The sequence below is a fragment of the Salmo salar genome, chromosome ssa02, assembly GCF_905237065.1.
Source record: "Salmo salar chromosome ssa02, Ssal_v3.1, whole genome shotgun sequence".
NCBI lineage: Eukaryota > Metazoa > Chordata > Actinopteri > Salmoniformes > Salmonidae > Salmo > Salmo salar.
This window is the reverse complement of record NC_059443.1, coordinates 84,639,933-84,662,535: the sequence shown is the minus strand read 5'-3', so window position 1 is coordinate 84,662,535 and position 22,603 is coordinate 84,639,933. Positions and strand designations below refer to the sequence as shown.

The 22,603-nt window shown below is 39.4% G+C and overlaps 1 protein-coding gene across 1 annotated transcript; it reads left to right on the top strand.

The window, feature by feature from the left end:
• LOC106594470 (gastrula zinc finger protein XlCGF17.1-like) lies at positions 1–22,337 on the top strand. The gene is made up of 2 exons (XM_045713447.1): positions 1–127; positions 19,433–22,337. Exons 1-2 carry the CDS (start codon positions 1–3, stop codon positions 20,272–20,274), a joined length of 969 nt encoding a protein of 322 aa, XP_045569403.1. The 3' UTR covers positions 20,275–22,337.
• The last annotated feature ends 266 nt before the right edge of the window (positions 22,338–22,603 follow it).

Here is a 22,603-nt window from a genome sequence, read left to right as displayed (position 1 = left end):
ATGAGGAACATGCTCCTGAACCGAACTGGAAAAGACAAGGATGTCGTCAAGGTAGACAAACACAAACCGGTTCAACATATCACAGAGCACATCATTGACCAGAGCCTGGAATACTGCGGGTGCGCTGGTCAGTCGGAATGGCATAACCAGATACGCGTAATGCCTGCTAGCTGTGTGAAAGACTGTCTTCCATTTGTCTCCTTCCCGTATCCAAATCAGATGATTTGCGTTCTGAAGGTCTAACTTCGAGAATACTGTCGCCCCCTGGAGAGGCTCGAAAGCCGAGGAGAGGAGTGGTAGCGGTTAAGGCCCTAGTAGTCGATACACGAGAAACTTGTGTCCTTCTCCACAAAGAAGAACCCTGCTCCCAGAGAGTCCTCAATGTAACCGTTGTCTTGGTTTCCGGACCAGACAGAGAATAAAGCTGCCCCGAGGCGGTGTAGTACCAGGCAGGAGGTCAATGGCACAGTCATAGGGTCGATGCGGAGGAAGATATGTGGCGTGGGCATTGTTGAAAACCTCCCCGGAGGTCCTGATACTCCGCTGGAATGGTAGATGTGAAGATGATGAACGTGCAAGTAGAGATGCACTACAGGTGCAGTGATCTGTGAGCTGCTCTGACAGCTGGTACTTAGAGCTAGTGAGGGAGATATGAGTCTCCAGCTTCAGTGATTTTTGCAGTTCGTTCCAGTCATTGGCAGCAGACAACTGGAAGGAAACGTGGCCAAATGAGGAATTGGCTTTGGGGGTGACCAGTGAGATATACCTGATGGAGCGTGTGCTGCTATGGTGAGCAGTGAGCTGAGACCTGTAGATAACCTGTAGCCAGTGGGTTTGGCGACGAGTACTAAGCGAGGGCCAACCAACGAGAGCGTACAGGTCGCAGTGGTGGGTAGTGTATGGGGCTTTGGTGACAAAACGGATGGCAGTGTGATAGACTGCATCCAATTTGTTGAGTAGAGTGTTAGAGGCCATTTTATAGATGACATCACCGAAGCCAAGGATCGGTAGGAGTAGTGATGCTGAACGGGCGGGCAGGTGCGGGCAGTGATCGATTGAATAGCATGCATTTAGTTTAACTTGCATTTAAGAGCAGTTGGAGGCCACGGAAGGAGAGTTGTATGGCATTGAAGCTCGTCTGGAGGTTAGTTAACACAGTGTCCAAAGAGGGGCCAGAAGTATACAGAATGGTGTCGTCTGCTTAGAGGTGGATCAGAGAATCACCAGCAGCAAGAGCGACATCATTTATGTATACAGAGAAGAGAGTCGGCCTGAGAATTAAACCCTGTGGCACCCCCATAGAGACTGCCAGAGGTCCGGACAACAGGCCCTCCGATTTGACACACTGAGCTCTATCAGAGAAGTAGTTGGTAAACCAGGTGAGGCAATCATTTGATAAACCAAGGCTGTCGAGTCTGCCAATAAGAATGTAGTGATTGACAGAGTCGAAAGCCTTGGCCAGGTCGATGAATACGGCTGCACAGTAATGTCTCTTATTGATGGCGGTTATGATGTCGTTTAGGACCTTGAGCATGGCTGAGGTGCACCCATGACCAGCTCTGAAACCAGATTGCATAGCGGAGAAGGTACGGTGGGATTCGAAATGGTCAGTAATCGGTTTGTTATCTTGACCTTAGAAAAACAGGGTAGGATAGATTTAGGTATGTAGCAGTTTGGGTCTAGAGTGGCACCCCCTTTAAAGAGGGGGATGACCACGGCAGCTTTCCAATCTTTGGGAATCTCAGATGATACGAAAGAGAGGTTAAACAGGCTAGTAATAGGGGTTGCAACAATTTCAGCAGATCATTTTAGAAAGAGAGGCTCCCGATTGTCTAGCCTGGCTGATTTGTAGGGGTCCAGATTTTTCAGCTCTTTCAGAACATAAGCTATCTGGATTTGGGTGAAGGAGAAATGGTGGCGGCTTTGGCGGGTTGCTGTGGAGTGTGCCGGGCAGTTGACTGGGGTAGGGGTAGCCAGGTGGAAAGCATGGCCAGCCGTAGAGAAATGCTTATTGAAATTCTCAATTATAGTGGATTTATCGGTGGTGAAAGTGTTTCCTAGCCTCAGAGCAGTGGGCAGCTGGGAGGAGGTGCTCTTATTTTCCATGGACTTTACAGTGTCCCAAAACTTCTTTGAGTTTGTACTACAAGATGCACATTTCTGGTTGAAAAAGCTAGCCTTAGCTTTCCTAACTGCCTGTGTATATTTGTTCCTAACTTCCCTGAAAAGTTGCATATCACGGGGGTTATTCGATGCTAATGCAGAACGCCACAGGATGTTTTTGTGCTGGTCAAGGGCAGACAGGTCTGGAGAGAACCAAGGACTATATGTATTCCTAGTTAAAAAAAAATTAAATGGGGCATGCTTATTTAAGATGGTGAGGAAGGCACTTTTAAAGAATAACCAGGCACCATCTACTGACGGGATGAGGTCAGTGTCATTCCAGGATACCACGGTCAGGTCGATTAGAAAGGCCTGCTTGCAGAAGTGTTTTAGGGAGCGTTTGACAGTGATGAGGGGTGGTCGTTTGGTCGCAGACCCATTACAGATGCAGGCAATGAGGCAGTGATTGCTGAGATCTTGATTGAAAACAGAAGAGGAGTATTTGGAGGGTGAGTTAGTTAGGGTGATATCATGAGGGTGCCCGTGCTTACGGATTTGGGGTTGTACCTGGTAGGTTCATTGATAATTTGTGTGAGATTGAGGGCATCAAGCTTAGGTTGTAGGATGGCCGGGGTGCTAAGCATGTCCCAGTTTAGGTCACCTAGTAGCACGAGCTCAGAAGATAGATGGGGGGTAATCAATTCACATATGGTGTCGAGGGCACAGCTGGGGGCAGAGGGTGGTCTATAGCAAGCGGCAACAGTTAGACTTGTTTCTGGAAAGGTGCATTTTTACAAGTAGAAGCTTGAATTGTTTGGGTATCGACTTGGAAAGTAATACAGAACTCTGCAGGCTATCATTGCAGTAGATTGCAACACCGCCCCCTTTGGCAGTTCTATCTTGGCGGAAAATGTTATAGTTAGGGATGGAGATTTCCGGGTTTTTGGTGGATTCAGACACAGCTAGGACATCCGGGTGGGCAGAGTGTGCTAAAGCAGTGAATAAAACAAACTTAGGGAGGAGGCTTCTAATGTTAACATGCATGAAACCAAGGCTTTTACGGTTACAGAAGTCAACAAATGAGAGCACCTGGGGAGTAGGAGTGGAGCTAGGCACTGCAGGACCTGGATTGACCTCTACATCACCAGAGGAACAGAGGAGAAGTAGGATAAGGGTACGGCTAAAGGCTACAGGGACTGGTCGTCTAGGACGTCCGGAACAGAGAGTAAAAGGAGCAGGTTTCTGGGGGCGATAAAATAGATTCAAGGCATAATGTATAGACAAAGGTATGGTAGGATGTGAATACAGTGGAGGTAAACCTAGGCATTGAGGGATGATGAGAGAGATATTGTCTCTAGAAACATCATTTAAACCAGGTGATGTTATCGCATGTCTGGGTGGTGGAACTGAAGGGTTGGATATGGTATTTTGAGCAGGCTAGAGACTCTACAGTGAAATAAGACAATAAACACTAACCAGAACAGCAATGGACAAGGCATATTGACATTAACGCGAGGCATGCATAGCTTAGTGATCATAAGGGTACAATATCACATTACATAAGGACCTTAAGGGACATACATACATTTATAATTCAACAGATTTTTTGTTAGTAGAGAATTTAATTGTCTGAAACTACAGTTCAATTTCTTTTTGTACAGTAAGAAAATGTGGTGTTTTGTTTGTAAATTTACATTTGGGAATATGAAATTTGGCCAAAAGAATAATTAAATTCATTACATAAAATTGTTTCAGCTTTTTTCTATCCTAGGTAAGCAATACATCTCTCCACAATGGTGTAACATCTTCATAAATGTGTTCAATTATATATCTACTGATGTCTTGCCGCAGATTCTTACATGAATACATTTCTGGGTGGTCATTACAAAAGGTACAATTTGAGTTGATGTTTTCCTTAAACTTCTTCATACAGTGGTTGGCAGGATAATATTTATGAATAATTTTAAAGGAAACTCCCTTAATTTTGTTAATAAGTAGTTGTGTGTGTGGCAACATCCAAACTTTTTCCCAACAGATGTTATCAATAAATCCGTTCCAATAAGACATGACATAAGATACAACATCCTGCTGAAACAAGGTTTGTATCGCTCTGTTGTTGAATGGACCAAAAGAAAAACAAATCTATCCTACTGATGAGTCAACAGGGGTAATCGTAGGTATGTTCTGAGGGTCAGGTCTTGACATGTTCCTGAATAATAAAACAACACCCGAGGGAATGGCAGCTAAAACAATGGCAAAATCTTTAGGTGTTACAGGGACCTTGTAAAGTGATAAGAATTCCTTATAACTGAGTAAAAGACCCTCTGCATTTACCAGTTGGCTCACCAATAGGATATTATTTACCAGTTGGCTCACCAATAGGATATTATTTACCAGTTGGCTCACCAATAGGATATTATTTACAAGTTGGCTCACCAATAGGATATTATTTCGGAACCAATATTATGAAAACAAAGAAGTATTTTCATACAATATGTCCCGATTATTCCATATATAATCTGTGTGGAGAAAAATGATGTTTATAAATGAAGGACCATGACAAGAAAACCTGCTGATGAAAAGCAGAAAGTTTCACTGGAACTTTGTCAATATTATAATTACAAACCAACATGAAGTTAAGGCCACCAAAAGTAGAGAAGACATGATGAGGAATAAAATTCCACATAGAAGTGGGTCTTCTAAGGAATTGTTTTATCCAATTGATCTTATTAGTATTATGGTGCCGCTAGCGGAACGCCTCGCCAATATCCAATGATAGAGCGTGGCGCGAAATTTCAAACACCCCAAAAATCCCAAAACTTCCATTTTTCAAACATATGACTATTTTACACCATTTTAAGGACAAGACTCTACATTATCTAACTACATTGTCCAATTTCAAAAAGGCTTTACATCAAAAGCAAAACATTAGATTATGTCAGGAGAGTACCCAGCCAGAAATAATCACACACCCATTTTTCAAGCTGGCATATAATGTCACAAAAACCAAAACCACAGCTAAATGCAGCACTAACCTTTGATGATCTTCGTCAGATGACACTCCTAGGACATTATGTTATACAATACATGCATGTTTTGTTCAATCAAGTTCATATTTATATCAAAAAACAGCTTTTTACATTAGCAAATGACGTTCAGAACTAGCATACCCACCGAACACTTCCGATGAATTTACTAAATTACTCACGATAAACGTTCACAAAAAACATAACAATTAATTTAAGAATTATAGATACAGAACTCCTTTATGCAATCGCGGTGTCCGATTTTAAAATAGCTTTTCGGTGAAAGCACATTTTGCAATATTCTGAGTAGATAGCCCAGCAATCATGGCTAGCTATTTTGACACCCACCAAGTTTGGCACTCACCAAACTCAGATTTACTATAAGAAAAATTGGATTACCTTTCCTGTTCCTCGTCAGAATGCACTCCCAGGACTTCTACTTCAACACCCAATGTTGTTTTGGTTCCAAATAATCCATAGTTATATCCAAATAGCTGCGTTTTGTTCTTGCGTTCAAGACACTATCCGAAGGGTGACGCGCCGGCTCGTATCGTGACAATTCAAAATATTCCATTACCGTACTTCGAAGCATGTCAAACGCTGTTTGAAATACATTTTTATGCGATTTTTCTCGTAAAATAGCGATAATATTCCGACCGGGAGACCTTGTTTTCGTTCAAACACTGAAAATAGAAAATGGAGTCTTCACATGCACGCGCGCCCCCGTGTCATTGTTCTCAGAACGACCACTTTCCAAAACCCCTACTGTTTTTCGCCCAGGGACTGCAGAGTCATCATTCCCCATTCTGGCGCCTTCTGAGAGCTTATGGGAGCCTTAGAAAATGTCACGTTACAGCAGAGATCCTCTATTTTCGATAAAGAGGCTGTAGAAGGACAAGAAATGGTCAGACAGGGCACTTCCTGTATGGAATCTTCTCAGGTTTTGGCCTGCCATATGAGTTCTGTTATACTCACAGACACCATTCAAACAGTTTTTGCAACTTTAGGGTGTTTTCTATCCAAATAAAATAATTATATGCATATTCTAGTTTCTGGGCAGGAGTAATAACCAGATTAAATCGGGTACGTTTTTTATCCGGCCGTGAAAATACTGCCCCCTATCCTAAACAGGTTAAGGTAGTAAAGTCCAGAAAATTCAGCCCACCATACTCATAAGTGTCTATTACAATAGTTTTCCTAATGTAATGGGTACGGTTTACTAGGATATGAACTCAGTAGCACAGACTAGATCCATATGACGTTGAGAAATAGAGAATTGTGGGAAGTTCAGAAGATACCCTGGAAATAAGTTAATAAATATGTAATAACGCAAAACATTACTGTTTGTACTTAAATTAATAGGTAACCAGATCGTGACCACAACTAAGTTACCAAGTCTTTAACCACACTGTGTTGTTACATTGGTGAGTAAAAAGTCATGCTTCCTACGCTTGAACATTTTGTAAAAAAAATATATATATATTTACTCAACTGCGTTACCCACTCCAGTCAACAGTTGGCGAAGTCAGACTTTAAGGCAATGCTGTTAGTGTGACGTATAATCTAGTGGACGGAACGCTTCTTTCAACAGCAGCAACAGTTCGTCAGCCACCTCGGTAGCTTGCTAGACAAAATAACCGAACCAATAAAGCTTTTTAGACGCTTCGTGTATATTAGCAACTGTGTTTGAAACATTCTGTCGTCTAGTTAGTTATCCGATTTACGGCGGTTATTGGTCAGCTAGCTGGCTGGTTAAGTTAGCGTTAGCCTAGCTAGCTAACATCTCCGACCATGAGCTCACTAAGCTACTCTCCTCCTGCTAAAGAAGAGGTCTGCTGGACGGAGAAAGAAACTCTCGTTAAAGAGGAGGAGGAAGAGAAAGATGTTACAATACAACAACAAGTAAAGGGTGAGGCTGTTACAGTGAAAGAAGAAGAGAAAGACGTTTCAGTGAAAGAAGAGGTAGACACGTACAGAGTGAAAGAAGAGGAGGAAGAGAAAGACGTTTCAGTGAAAGAAGAGGTAGACACGTTCAGAGTGAAAGAAGAGGAGGAAGAGAAAGACGTTACAGTGAAAGAGGAGGAGGATGTTACAGTAAAAGAAGAGGAGGATGCAGTTGTTGGAGTGAAAGAGGAGGGGGAGATGACTGTCACGTCGAAAAAGGAGGAGGAGGAAACTGGATATCTGGGCCCGGTTTCCCAAACGCATCTTAAGGTATTCAATGATGAACATAGCAGTAAGATGGTTTTGAGAAACCGTTCCCTGATTAACACTAGTAAGTACTCTCTTAAATACAGAGGCACAAACTCTGCAGTTGTTGAACTGATGTTTGGTGTGAAAGGGGAAATCTGCAGTTGCTACATCCATATTTGGACATTTAAATGATTTATTTATAGCCATTGATTCTTGAAGAATATAACACATGCCTCATGAGCTTAGTAAACTGTTATACCACATCAGAACCCCAAATAAGCTTTTTTTTACTCCAACGTTTAGAAACAATGTAAATCAACAGCCTCAACATGGTTAAAACTATAATGTTGATATTTACATTTACATTTAAGTCATTTAGCAGACGCTCTTATCCAGAGCGACTTACAAAATGGTGCATTCACCTTGTGATATCCAGTGGAACAACCACTTTACAATAGTGCATCTAAATCTTTTAAGGGGGGGGTTAGAAGGATTACTTTATCCTATCCTAGGTATTCCTTAAAGAGGTGGGGTTTCAGGTGTCTCCGGAAGGTGGTGATTGACTCCGCTGTCCTGGCGTCGTGAGGGAGCTTGTTCCACCATTGGGGTGCCAGAGCAGCGAACAGTTTTGACTGGGCTGAGCGGGAACTGTGCTTCCTCAGAGGTAGGGGGGCCAGCAGGCCAGTGGTGGATGAACGCAGTGCCCTTGTTTGGGTGTAGGGCCTGATCAGAGCCTGAAGGTATGGAGGTGCCGTTCCCTTCACAGCTCCGTAGGCAATCACCATGGTCTTGTAGCGGATGCGAGCTTCAACTGGAAGCCAGTGGAGAGAGCGGAGGAGCGGGGTGACGTGAGATATCATGGATGGTGAGTCCTTGCATCATTTGGTCTGTCTGAATTTGAGAGTAGTTACGTTTCTCCAGCCCCATCCATCATCTTATTACCTAAACAGTGGTGGAATGACAGACTTGTTATTGTTTCAATTGCAGATTGATTGATGTGGCTTTTTTAAAGGAACAACCTAGGTTTTAAACAGCAACAAAATGTCAGCCCAGAGACTTGGTTTGGTAAACAGCTGAGGGATGGGGGCTGGAGAAATGTAACCACTCTCACATTCATAGAGAAAGCTATTTTAGAAACCTTGAGCCAAAACCTAGCGACCTCGTCAAGAAGTTCAGACATCTTGGCGTAACAGTTATAAGGTGTTGGCTTGACAGTCACTGGACCCAAGTTTGAGTTCAGCTCAGGGATACCCCCTGAATTCACTACACTATGAATACAAGGACTGGCCATCCATGATGTCATAATGATAGTTTAACCAGGTTTCTAGGATATATATAGTATATTCTATAATCCACCCATGAGGTCATAATGATAGTTTAACCAGGTTTCTAGGATATTCTAGAATTCATCCATGATGTCATAATGATAGTTTAACCAGGTTTCTAGGATATTCTAGAATTCATCCATGGTGTCATAATGATAGTTTAATTCTAGGATATATAGTATATTCTAGAATCCATCCATGATGTCATAATGATAGTTTAACCAGGTTTCTAGGATATTCTAGAATTCATCCATGGTGTCATAATGATAGTTTAATTCTAGGATATATAGTATATTCTAGAATCCATCCATGATGTCATAATGATAGTTTAACCAGGTTTCTAGGCTATATAGTATATTCTAGAATTCATCCATGATGTCATAATGATAGTTTAACCAGGTTTCTAGGCTATATAGTATATTCTAGAATTCATCCATGATGTCATAATGATAGTTTAACCAGGTTTCTAGGCTATATAGTATATTCTAGAATTCATCCATGATGTCATAATGATAGTTTAACCAGGTTTCTAGGCTATATAGTATATTCTATAATCCACCCATGAGGTCATAATGATAGTTTAACCAGATTGAGGCTATACAGTGTTAGTTTACAAACAGTGGCGTTATACAAGGTTATGTTTTGGTTTCTGGTGGGATAATACAATTGAAACATTTGAGGCATTTATAAGTTATATTCTTCAAGAATCAATGGTTATATAGTAAATGGGTCTTTCTGTAACTGCCAGTGTAGATTTCCTGTGGGGTTCAAATTGTTAGAGCTGTTGATAAGTCATTGTATAATATTCAGCCAATTGTTTTAGGGCTGACCGTAGTCGGCTGGTCGATTGTTCTGTCGATAGGCTGTTTTGTTGACCGTGATTTATTTTTGTGGAGCAGTCGTAAATACGCTATATATACAACATTTTGTGGACACCCCTTCAACTTAGTGGGTTCAGCTATTTCAGCCACATCCGTTGCTGACTGGTGTATAAAATTGAGCACACAGCTGTGCAATTTCCATAGACAAACATTGGCAGTAGAATGGCCTTACTGAAGAGCTCTTACTTTAAATGTAGCACCGTCATAGGATGCAACCTTACCAACGGGACCGCAGAGTGCTGAAACACAAACTGCCTCTGGAAGCAACGTCAGCACAAGAACTGTTCGTTGGGAGCTTCATGAAATGGGTTTCCATGGCCGAGCAGTCACACACAAGCCTAAGATCACCATGCGCAATGCCAAGCGTCGGCTGGAGAGGTGTAAAGCTCACCGCCATTGGACTCTGGTGCAGTGGAAACGCATGTTCTCTGGAGTGATGAATCCTCCTTCACCATCTGGCAGTCCGACGGATGAATCTGGGTTTAGCGGATGCCCGGAGAACACTACCTGCCTGAATGCATAGTTCATTAAACTGGGTTTAGCGGATGCCAGGAGAACACTACCTGCCTGAATGCATAATTCATTAAACTGGGTTTAGCGGATGCCCGGAGAACACTACCTGCCTGAATGCATAGTTCATTAAACTGGGTTTAGCGGATGCCCGGAGAACACTACCTGCCTGAATGCATAGTTCATTAAACTGGGTTTAGCGGATGCCCGGAGAACACTACCTGCCTGAATGCGTAGTTCATTAAATTGGGTTTAGCGGATGCCAGGAGAACACTACCTGCCTGAATGCATAGTTCATTAAACTGGGTTTAGCGGATGCCCGGAGAACACTACCTGCCTGAATGCGTAGTTCATTAAATTGGGTTTAGCGGATGCCAGGAGAACACTACCTGCCTGAATGCGTAGTTCATTAAATTGGGTTTAGCGGATGCCAGGAGAACACTACCTGCCTGAATGCATAGTTCATTAAACTGTAAAGTTTGGTGGAAGAGGAATAATGATCTGTGGCTGTTTTTTCATGGTTCGGGCCCCTTAGTTCCAGTGAAGGGAAATCTTAGTGCTACAGCATACAGTGACATTCTAGATGATTCTGTGCTTCCAACAGTTTGGGGAACAGTTTGTGGAAGGCTCTTTCCTGTTGCAGCATGACAATGCCCCTCTGTCTGTCTGTCTGTCTGTCTGTCTGTCTGTCTGTCTGTCTGTCTGTCTGTCTGTCTGTCTGTCTGTCTGTCTGTCTGTCTGTCTGTCTGTCTGTCTGTCTGTCTGTCTGTCTGTCTGTCTGTCTGTCTGTCTGTCTGTCTGTCTGTCTGTTTTCTACCTGTCTGCCTCTGCCTGTCACTGTGGCAACAGTTTGTGGAAGGCTCTTAACTGTTGCAGCATGACAATGCCACTGTGCATAAAGCGAAGTCCAAACAGAATTGGTTTGGTGTGGATGACTTGCCTGCACAGAGCCCTGATCTCAACTCCATCGAACACCTTAGGGATGAATTGGTCTTAGCTTAATTGTCTAAGAAAATTAAGGAGAGAGCAAACCCCAACTTAATTAGGTCTATAATCAATTGCCTAGCTGAATATGCCTGGCTTTTTAAATCTGTACCAGTCAAAAGTTTGGACACACCTACTCATTCAAGGGTTTTAATTTATTTTTACTATTTTCTACATTGTAAAATAATAGTGAAGACATCAATACTTTGAAATAACACATATGGAATCATGTAGTAACCAAATAGTGTTAAACACATCAAAATATATTTATATTTTAGACTCTTCAAAGTAGCCACCCTTTGCCTTGATGACAGCTTTGCACACTCTTGGCATTCTCTCAACCAGCTTCATGAGGTACTCACCTGGAATGCATTTCAATTAACAGGTGTGCCTTAAGTTCATTTGTGGAATTTCTTCCCTTCTTAATGTGTTTGAGCCAGTCAGTTGTGTTGTGAAAAGGTAGGGGTGGTATAGCCCTATTTTGTAAATGACCAAGTCCATATTATGGCAAGAACAGCTCAAATAAGCAAAGAGAAATGACAGTCCATCATTACTTTACTTTAAGACATGAAAGTCAGTCAATCCGGAAAACTTAAAATGTTTGTGAGTTTCTTCAAGTGCAGTCGCAAAAAACATCAAGCGCAATGATGAAACGGGCTCTCATGAGGACCGCCACAGGAAAGGAAGACCCAGAGTTACCTCTGCTGCAGAGGATAAGTTCATTAGAGTTACCAGCCTCAGAAATTGGCAAATAAATGCACCTCAGATTGCAGCCCAGATATATTTTTCACAGAGTTCAAGTAACATACTTGAACTCTCAACATCAACTGTTCAGAGGAGACTGCGTGAAATCAGGCCTTCATGGTCGTATTGCTGCAAAGAAACCACTACTAAAGGACATCAATAAGAAGAAGAGACTTGCTTGGGCCAAGAAACACGAGCAATGGACATTAGACTGGTGGAAACTTGTCCTTTGGTCTGATGAGTCCAAATTTGAGATTTTTGGTTCCAACCGCTGTGTCTTTGTGAGATGCAGAGTAGGTGAATGGATGATCTCTGCATGTGTGGTTCCCACTGTGAAGCATGGAGGAGGAGGTGTGATGGAGTCGGGGTGCTTTGCTGGTGACACTATTGGGGATTTATTTAGAATTCAATGCACACTTAACAGCATGGCTGCCACAGCAATGCACCATCCCAGCTGGTTTGTGCTTAGTGGGACTATAATTTGTTTTTCAACAGGACAATGACCCAAAACACACCTCCAGGCTGTGTAAGGGCTATTTGACCAGGAAGGAGAGTGGTGAAGTGCTGCATCAGATGACCTGGCCTCAATAATCACCCAAACTCAACACAATTGAGATGGTTTGAGATGAGTTGGACCGCAGAATGAAGGAAAAGCAGCCAACAAGTGCTCAGCATATGTGGGAACTTCTTCAAGACTGTTGGAAAAGCATTCCAGGTGACTACCTCATGAAGCTGGGTGAGAGAATGCAAAGCTGTCATCAAGGCAAAGGGTGGCTACTTTGAAGAATCTAAAATCTAAAATAAATGTTGGTTTGGTCATTACGTGATTCCATATGTGTTATGTCATAGTTTTGATGCCTTCACTATTATTCTACAATGTAGAAAATAGTAAAAATAAAGAAAAACCCTTGAATGAGTAGGTGCGTTCAAACTTTTGACTGGTACTGTACTTTTGAGGAAAATAGGCAGTGTTCTCGACTCAAACCCTGACTTTTATAAGGGATTTTCTGACGATTAGCTTAGCAACCACGTGACACAGCGTGACAATCTGAACATGATTGGTCAACAGTCTGTTGGACGGGCGTTAGACATTTGTTTTCTAGCCTGTTTACTTTGGATCACGTGATGCGGCCTCAGTTAGCCCCGGGCTTGTGGCTGTTTAAATTCCTGCTGTTTGTTTTGGCAACAAACTGTAAATCACCGTGAGATGACATCATCACTGTATGTGAATTATTATTTCAGATGACATCATCACTGTCTGTGAATTATTATTTCAGATGACATCATCACTGTCTGTGAATTGTTATTTCAGATGACATCATCACTGTCTGAATTATTATTATTATTACAGATGACATCATCACTGTCTGAATTATTATTATTATTATTATTATTACAGATGACATCATCACTGTCTGTATTATTATTATTACAGATTACATCACTGTCTGAATTATTATTATTATTACAGATGACATCATCACTGTCTGAATTATTATTATTACAGATGACATCATCACTGGGGATGCAGACTATCTAGAGCACGTCCCCGTGAGATGACATCATCACTGTCTGTGAATGAAATGTCTGGCTTCTAAATAAACTGCTGTTCACCATCTGGGACCATTCAACACCCTAGATTTACCAGGTTATTACTAAATAAACTGTTCACCATCTGGGACCATTCAACAGTCTAGATTTACCAGGTTATTACTAAATAAACTGTTCACCATCTGGAACCATTCAACAGTCTAGATTTACCAAGTTATTACTAAATAAACTGTTCACCATCTGGCACCATTCAACAGTCTAGATTTACCAGGTTATTACTAAATAAACTGTTCACCATCTGGGACCATTCAACAGTCTAGATTTACCAGGTTATTACTAAATAAACTGTTCACCATCTGGGACCATTCAACAGTCTAGATTTACCAGGTTATTACAAAATAAACTGTTCACCATCTGGGACCATTCAACAGTCTAGATTTACCAGGTTATTACTAAATAAACTGTTCACCATCTGGGACCATTCAACAGCCTAGATTTACCAGGTTATTACTAAATAAACTGTTCACCATCTGGGACCATTCAACAGTCTAGATTTACCAGGTTATTACTAAATAAACTGTTCACCATCTGGGACCATTCAACAGCCTAGATTTACCAGGTTATTACTAAATAAACTGTTCACCATCTGGGACCATTCAACAGTCTAGATTTACCAGGTTATTACTAAATAAACTGTTCACCATCTGGGACCATTCAACACTCTAGATTTACCAGGTTATTACTTTTGGGGGTTCTCATAGGCTTACAATTGTTGTTTTGATTGTTGCTTGAACAGTCGCTAAGATAATATTTGGTTGCGATAGTTGCAAAATACCTATTTTTGATGCTGCAGTTGTTAGCTTGAATGCTAACGGTCATTGACCGGCTGGTAGCAAAGCTAGCCAAAGAGCATTTTCCTCAAACATGATATTTAGCAGGACATTCAAACGAGCCTGTGAAATGCACTCACAAGCAACCTGTAAATGGAGGCTATTTTTGCTGTCAGCCTATGAGAACTCCGCAGAGTTTTCCCCCACAGTGTGGAATTAGTGAATAGCGACACAGAGCTTAATGTGAGTTTCCTTGAGTAGCACTCCTGATCTTGCTCTGATAATGTATGGTAATATTCGGAATACAATGTGAAAAACAAAGATCTTCGCTCACCATTTCTGCCCACGCAGATATACTGCAACTAGATAAGAGATATACTACATCCATAACTAGATAACAGATATACTGCATCCATAACTAGATAACACATATACTTCATTCATAACTAGATAACAGATATACTGCAACTATATATAACTACATCCATAACTAGATTACAGATATACTACATCTGTATATGTATATACTACATCCATAACTAGATTACAGATATACTACATCTATATATGTATATACTACATCCATAACTAGATAACAGATATACTGCAACCTTATAACAGATATACTGCATCTTTAACTAGATAACAGATGTACTACGTCCTTAACTAGATAACAGATATTTTACAACTAGATACATTTTTTACTACGTCCATATCTAAATAACAGATATACTACGTCCATAAATAGATATCAGATATACTACGTCCATAACTAGATAACAGATATACTGCATCTTTAACTAGATAACAGATATACTGCATCTTTAACTAGATAACAGATATACTGCATCTTTAACTAGATAACAGATATACTGCATCTTTAACTAGATAACAGATATACTGCATCTTTAACTAGATAACAGATATACTGCATCTTTAACTAGATAACAGATATACTGCATCTTTAACTAGATAACAGATATACTGCATCTTTAATTAGATAACAGATATACTGCAACTCGATAACAGATGTACTGCAACTAGATAACAGATGTACTGCAACTGGATAACAGATGTACTGCAACTGGATAACAGATGTACTGCAACTGGATAACAGATGTACTGCAACTGGATAACAGATGTACTGCAACTGGATAACAGATGTACTGCAACTGGATAACAGATGTACTGCAACTGGATAACAGATGTACTGCAACTGGATAACAGATGTACTGCAACTCGATAACAGATGTACTGCAACTGGATAACAGATGTACTGCAACTGGATAACAGATGTACTGCAACTAGATAACAGATATACTACGTCCATAACTAGATATCAGATATACTACGTCCATAACTAGATATCAGATATACTACGTCCATAACTAGATATCAGATATACTGCGTCCATAACTAGATATCAAATATACTGCGTCCATAACTAGATATCAAATATACTGCGTCCATAACTAGATATCAAATATACTGCGTCCATAACTAGATATCAAATATACTGCGTCCATAACTAGATATCAGATATACTGCGTCCTTAACTAGATAACAGATATACTACGTCCATAACTAGATAACAGATATACTACGTCCATAACTTGATAACACATATACTTCATTCATAACTAGATAACAGATATACTGCATCCATAACTAGATAACAGATATACTTCATTCATAACTAGGTAACAGATATACTGCATCCATAACTAGATAACAGTTATACTGCATCCATAACTAGATAACAGTTATACTGCATCCATAACTAGATAACAGATATACTGCATCCATAACTAGATAACAGATATACTGCATCCATAACTAGATAACAGATATACTTCATTCATAACTAGATAACAGATATACTGCATCCATAACTAGATAACAGAACTTTTATCATGAGTAATTTAGTAAATTCACCGGAAGGTTGCGGTGGGTATGCTAGTTCTGAACATCACATGCTAATGTAAAAAGCTGTTTTTTGATATAAATATGAACTTGATTGAACAAAACATGCATGTATTGTATAACATAATGTCCTAGGAGTGTCATCTGATGAAGATCATCAAAGGTTTGTGCTGCATTTAGCTGTGGTTTTGGTTTTTGTGACATATATGCTTGCTTTGAAAATGGCTGTGTGATTATTTTTGGCAGGGTACTCTCCTGACATAATCTAATGTTTTGCTTTCGCTGTAAAGCCTTTTTGAAATCGGACAATGTGGTTAGATTAATGAGAGTCTTGTCTTTAAAATGGTGTAAAATAGTCATATGTTTGAGAAATTGAAGTTACAGCATTTTTGAGGTATTTGTATTCCGCGCCACGATCTACCATTGGATATTGGTGAGGCGTTCCGCTAGCGGAAGGTCTGTCCTTAAGAAGACATTCTGCATCCATAACTAAATAACAGATATACTGCATCTTTAACTAGATAACAGATATATTACATCCATAACTTGATAACAGATATACTTCATCCATAACTAGATAACAGATATACTGCATCCATAACTAGGTAACAGATGTACTGCAACTAAATAACAGATATACTGCATCCATAACTAAATAACAGATATACTGCATCCATAACTAGATAACAGATATACTGCATCCATAACTAGATAACAGATGTACTGCATCCATAACTAGATAACGGATGTACTGCATCCATAACTAGATAACGGATGTACTGCATCCATAACTAGATAACGGATGTACTGCATCCATAACTAGATAACGGATGTACTGCATCCATAACTAGATAACGGATGTACTGCATCCATAACTAGATAACGGATGTACTGCATCCATAACTAGATAACGGATGTACTGCATCCATAACTAGATAACGGATGTACTGCATCCATAACTAGATAACAGATGTACTGCATCCATAACTAGATAACAAATGTACTGCATCCATAACTAGATAACAAATGTACTGCATCCATAACTAGATAACAGATGAACTGCATCCATAAATAGATAACAGATATTGTAACACTCTTCGTCGTCTGAAGATAAAGAGAAGTCATTGTCGGACCAAAACGCAGCGAAATTATGTGCACTGATCTTCTTTATTTTAAACGGACAAGAAGGAGAACCAAAACAAACACGTACACAAAGAAAACACAACGACTAATCACAGGCTGGTAAGGCACAAGGCTATACACAGAACAATCTCCCACAAAGCACTCAACAAACACATACCTATATATAGGACTCTCAATCAGAGGCAACTAGAAAACACCTGCCTCCAATTGAGAGTCCAACCCCAATAAACAAAACATAGAAATACAAAAGACTAGACAGAACATAGAAATACACTAACATAGAACAGTGCCCAAAAACCCCCGGAATACATAAATCAAATACCCTACTAAACAAACCACCACCCCGAACCACATAAAACAAATACCCTCTGCCACGTCCTGACCAAACTACAATAACAAATAACCCCTATTACTGGTCAGGACGTGACAGATATACTACATCCATAACTAGATAACAGATATACTGCAACTATATATATATATATATAACTATAAATATATATTACATATATATACTATATCCATAACTAGATAACAGATATACTACATCTATATGTATATACTACATCCATAACTAGATAACAGATATACTGCAACTAGATAACAGATATTGTGCATCCATAACTAGATAACTTCTATACTACAACTAGATAACAGATATACTGCAACTATATGTATATACTACATCCATAACTAGATAACAGATATACTGCATCCATAACTAGATAACAGATATAGTGCAACTAGATGACAGATATACTACAACCAGATAACAGATATACTGCATCCATACCTAGCTAACAGATATAGTGCAACTAGATGACAGATATACTACAACCAGATAACAGATATACTGCATCCATACCTAGCTAACAGATATTCTACAACAGGATAACAGATATACTGCGTATTGGTGACCAAGAGTCATCTGCTTAGGGTTTCAACAACTGTAATAACTTATTTCCACAATCATCCGCTTTACTACTGTGAAAAAATAAGACTAAATATGACTGTTGTTGCTCACTTGACTGTGTTAACCTCTCTTGGGTAGGGGGCAGTATTTTCACGTCCAGATGAAAAGCGTGTTACTCAGGCCCAGAAGCTAGGATATGCATAGAATTGGTAGATTTGGATAGAAAACACTGTAATATTTCTAAAACTGTTAAAATTCTGTCTGTGAGTATAACACAACTGATATGGCAGGCGAAACCCCGAGGACAAACCACCCCCCCCCCAAAACAAAATCAGCCTACCACTGTTTTCAATGGCTGTCACTTTTTATTTTAAGGCGAATCCTCCCAGATTGCAGTTCCTAGGGCTTCCACTAGATGTCAACAGTCTTTAGAAAGAGTTACATGCTGGTTTTTGGAAAAATTAGCCAGAAATTGTAGTTTTTCTAGGTGGCTCCCATTTTGGCTGTAGTGTTTCCAAGCGTGTGGATGAGAGCGCGTTCTTTGGTATTTTTCTCCGGTAAAGACAATAACGATTCTATGTCTTACATTTGATCAATTATTTACATATTAGGGTACCTAAGGTTTGATTATAAATGTTGTTTGACTTGTTTGGAAAAGTTTATTAGTAACATTTGGGATTAATTTTGTATGCATTTTGATGGAGGGAAACTGGGTGGATTATTGACTGAAGCACGCCAGCTAAACTGAGCTTTTATGGATATAAAGGACATTATTGAACAAAAGTACCATTTGTGATGTATCTGGGACCTTTCGGAGTGCCAACAGAAGAAGATTATCAAAGGTAAGGCATTTATTATTTCGCTATTTCTGACTTTCGTGGCGCACCTGCCTGGTTGAAATTTGTTTTTCATGCTTTTGTATGTGGGGCGCTGTCCTCAGAAAATCGCATGGTGTGCTTTCGCCATAAAGCCTTTTTGAAATCTGACACAGCAGCTGGATTAACAAGAAGTTAAGCTTTATTTTGATGTATTACACTTGTGATTTTATGAAAGTTAAATATTTATAATTCTCCAGTTTGAATTTTGCTCTCTGCAATTTCACTGGATGTTGGCCAGGTGGGACGCTACCATCCCACCTGCCCATAAGAAGTTAAGAAAATAGTCAAAGTTTGTGAAAGCTTTTAAACATTCATTACAGACGTAAATTGTTGTATAAAATCATGGGCATCACCTTAAGCTCATATAAACAGTGGATTTCTGCTGTTGTGGGCCTTTAACCATCTGTCTGACTTTGTTGTTCACACAGGAGAGAGACTTGACTATCTTGGATCTTCTGGAGAGCCTCAACAACATCATGAAGCTGCTGAGGCAGAGAAGAGTCTCTCCAGACCAGAACACCTCAAGAAACACCAGCGGATACCCAAACTTACCTCTTCAACAGACCTTAAAAGACATCAGAGAATCCATACAGGAGAGAAACCTAATAGCTGTGATCAATGTGGGAAGAGTTTTACTACACCTAAACAGCTGACTATACACCAGAGAATACACACAGGAGAGAAATCTTACCACTGCTCTGACTGTGGAACAAGTTTTGTTTCTTCCCAATATTTAAAATCACACAAGAGAACGCACACAATAGCAAAACCTTACCACTGCTCTGACTGTGGAAAGTGTTTTGTTTCGGCACAATACTTAAAATCACACCAGAAAACACACACAGGAGAGAAGCCTTATAGCTGTGATCAATGTGGGAAGAGTTTTAGTGTTACAAGCAGCCTGAAAGCACACCAGAAAACACACACAAGAGAGAAATCTTATAGCTGTGATCAATGTGAGAAGAGTTTTTTTACATCTAGCATTCTGACTGCACACCAGAGAACACACACAGGAGAGAAACCTTATAGCTGTGATCAATGCGGGAAGAGTTTTACTTCATTTAGCCAGCTGACTATACACAAGAGAACACACACAGGAGAGAAACCTTACCACTGCTCTGACTGTGGAAATAGTTTTGGTTCATCCCAATATTTAAAATCACACCAGAAAACACACAAAGGAGAGAAGCCTTATAGCTGTGTTCAATGTGGGTGGAGTTTTACTCACTCAAGGAACATGATATCACACCAGAGAACACACACAGGATAGAAACCTTGTGGCTGTAATCAATGCAAGTTCGAATGCCCGAGCTGATGAAATACAAATCTGTCATTCTGTCCCTGAACAAGGCAGTTAACCCATTCTTCCTAGGCCGTCATTGAAATTAAAAATTAGTTCTTAATTGGCTTGCCTAATTAAAGGTAAAAAAAAATAGGAATGTGGGAAGATGTTTACTCAGCCAAACATCCTGATAGCCTACCAGAGAACACACAGAGAAACCTTATAGCTGTGATCAATATGGCATGAATTACTCTGGTAAAAGAGCTCTGATTAAACATCAGAAAATACATACATGGAGTTGTTTCATCATATCAATGAAATAATGTCACAATGTAGAATGTTTTAACATTGTAGGAGTATTTTAATGATGTCACAATGTAGAATGTTTTAACATTGTAGTAGGAGTATTTTAATGACGTCACAATGTAGAATGTTGTAACATTGTAGTAGCAGTATTTTAATGATGTCTCAATGTAGAATGTTTTAACATTGTAGTAGCAGTATTTTAATGATGTCACAATGTAGAACCTTAAACATTTGCCCCCTGTTCTATTGATTTCAGCATGATATGGATAATCCCCTTATTGGGAAAAATACAGGCTCTGAATTGAAAGAGTACTATTTATGTGATTAACATAAACACAAAGGGTTGCGTTTCACTTCCTGCGTTGGCGACCTACTTGAATCAAACTGCAACACTTTAAAATGTAGCTAGCTGTTTTCTACAAATTGACCTGTAAACAGTGATGTACACATTATTCCCACATTCCGTGTGGTGTTTGAGCTGTTAGTTTTAACAGGAAGTGCAACCTCATCTCCCACCTCTTGCGCAATTGATTTCAAAGTGATATCGATATGAGTGATGACGAATAAGTGTTGCGTTTTCTTAGTTTTGGGGACCCCTACATTTAAATGCATCACTCCAAAATGTAGCTGACTGTTTTCTGCAGGTTGTCCTCCAGCCAGTGAGGTAAAAGATATCTCCCATTTTCATGTGTTTTATTTAGTTGTGTTAGTTTCAACAGCACATACAACCTGATTTCCCCCTAAATTGATATCAGTGATTTATTTGCCACTTTTTGAAACAAGAGCGTTTTTGGTACTTGTCCAGTTTATAAGGTGCTCATTTAAAAAAAATCCAAGTGAAGTGATTACTATTGTGGAACATGTTTGTGTCGATAGTACATTTTATGTTTAGGTTTTCAATGTATCACAAACAGTTTCTGCATATTGGTTATTGATTTTTACACGTTAAAATTGTTTTGACATTGGGCTCCTCCCACATAGCAAAATGTTGTTGAAAATAATACTATGCCCGACGTCCAATCTACGTTCGGTTTTGGTTGAAAGTCGAAAATACTTTTTTCAGGTGATTGTTTCAATGAGTTCAAAACAACTCAATTTGAACGTACTTGCAGCTTATACATATGGATGCAATATAAAATGTTTAACTTGGACTAACTTATGAACAATTTTTAAACAATCATACATCACTCCAGCATTAACACATAGTGTTTCTTTACAACATTCAAGTGCTAATTGTCTTTATTCCACTACTGAAGAAGCATGACTCAAATCACCTCATATTTCAAACATCCAGCCTGACAAAAGATACATGTTTTATTATTCCATGCCTCACCATTAAGTGAATTATTGCAATACATATTAACAAAGGGGTGTACATTTGGTTTTTATATTGTCATAATATTTCAATGTAATGTAACATTTAGTAATCACAATAATTTATGAGACTAACTGAATTTTATTGGCACAATTATATTGTTTATTAACAATGTTGTAAAACTAGCTTAGTTTGGCTTGATATTACATCCTATTCTTACTATTTTAATCAATGTCATTTCCTTAGAATGCTCATTAGTCTTTCAGTTTTTATTGTTATTCTTTAGTTTTTTATGCTCTTATGTTTGTTGTGTTGTAAATATTTCAGCTTTTATTTTCATAGTTTTTTTATTACCTTTTCCTTGTGAAGCGCATTGTATTGCATTCATGTCTGAAATGTGCTGTATAAATAAAGCTTGATTTGATTTGAACATATTGCAAAACATATTAACCCAATCAACAAATATGTGCAAAATCAACACATCTTGGTTCATCTTAGTATGATAAACCATATCAATTCAGTACATCTTCCACCGTGTCAAAATGGTATAAAACTTTTGTATCAGTTTTCAACCAATCTAGTACATTTTTGTTGAAAATGAAAAAATGTTGAAATCAACAATATGTCAACGGATTCAACTACTGAAAACTGAAACAAACAAATGGATCAACCAGATCAATCCCACTTTTCCAGCCT

Bases quoted from the DNA above. Each gene is read 5' to 3' on its own strand.
- LOC106594470 (XM_045713447.1), top strand. From the start codon at position 1: ATGAGGAACATGCTCCTGAACCGAACTGGAAAAGACAAGGATGTCGTC. The intron at 128-19,432 runs GTCAGTCGGAAT...TTGTTCACACAG, and splicing joins GGAATACTGCGGGTGCGCTG to GAGAGAGACTTGACTATCTT.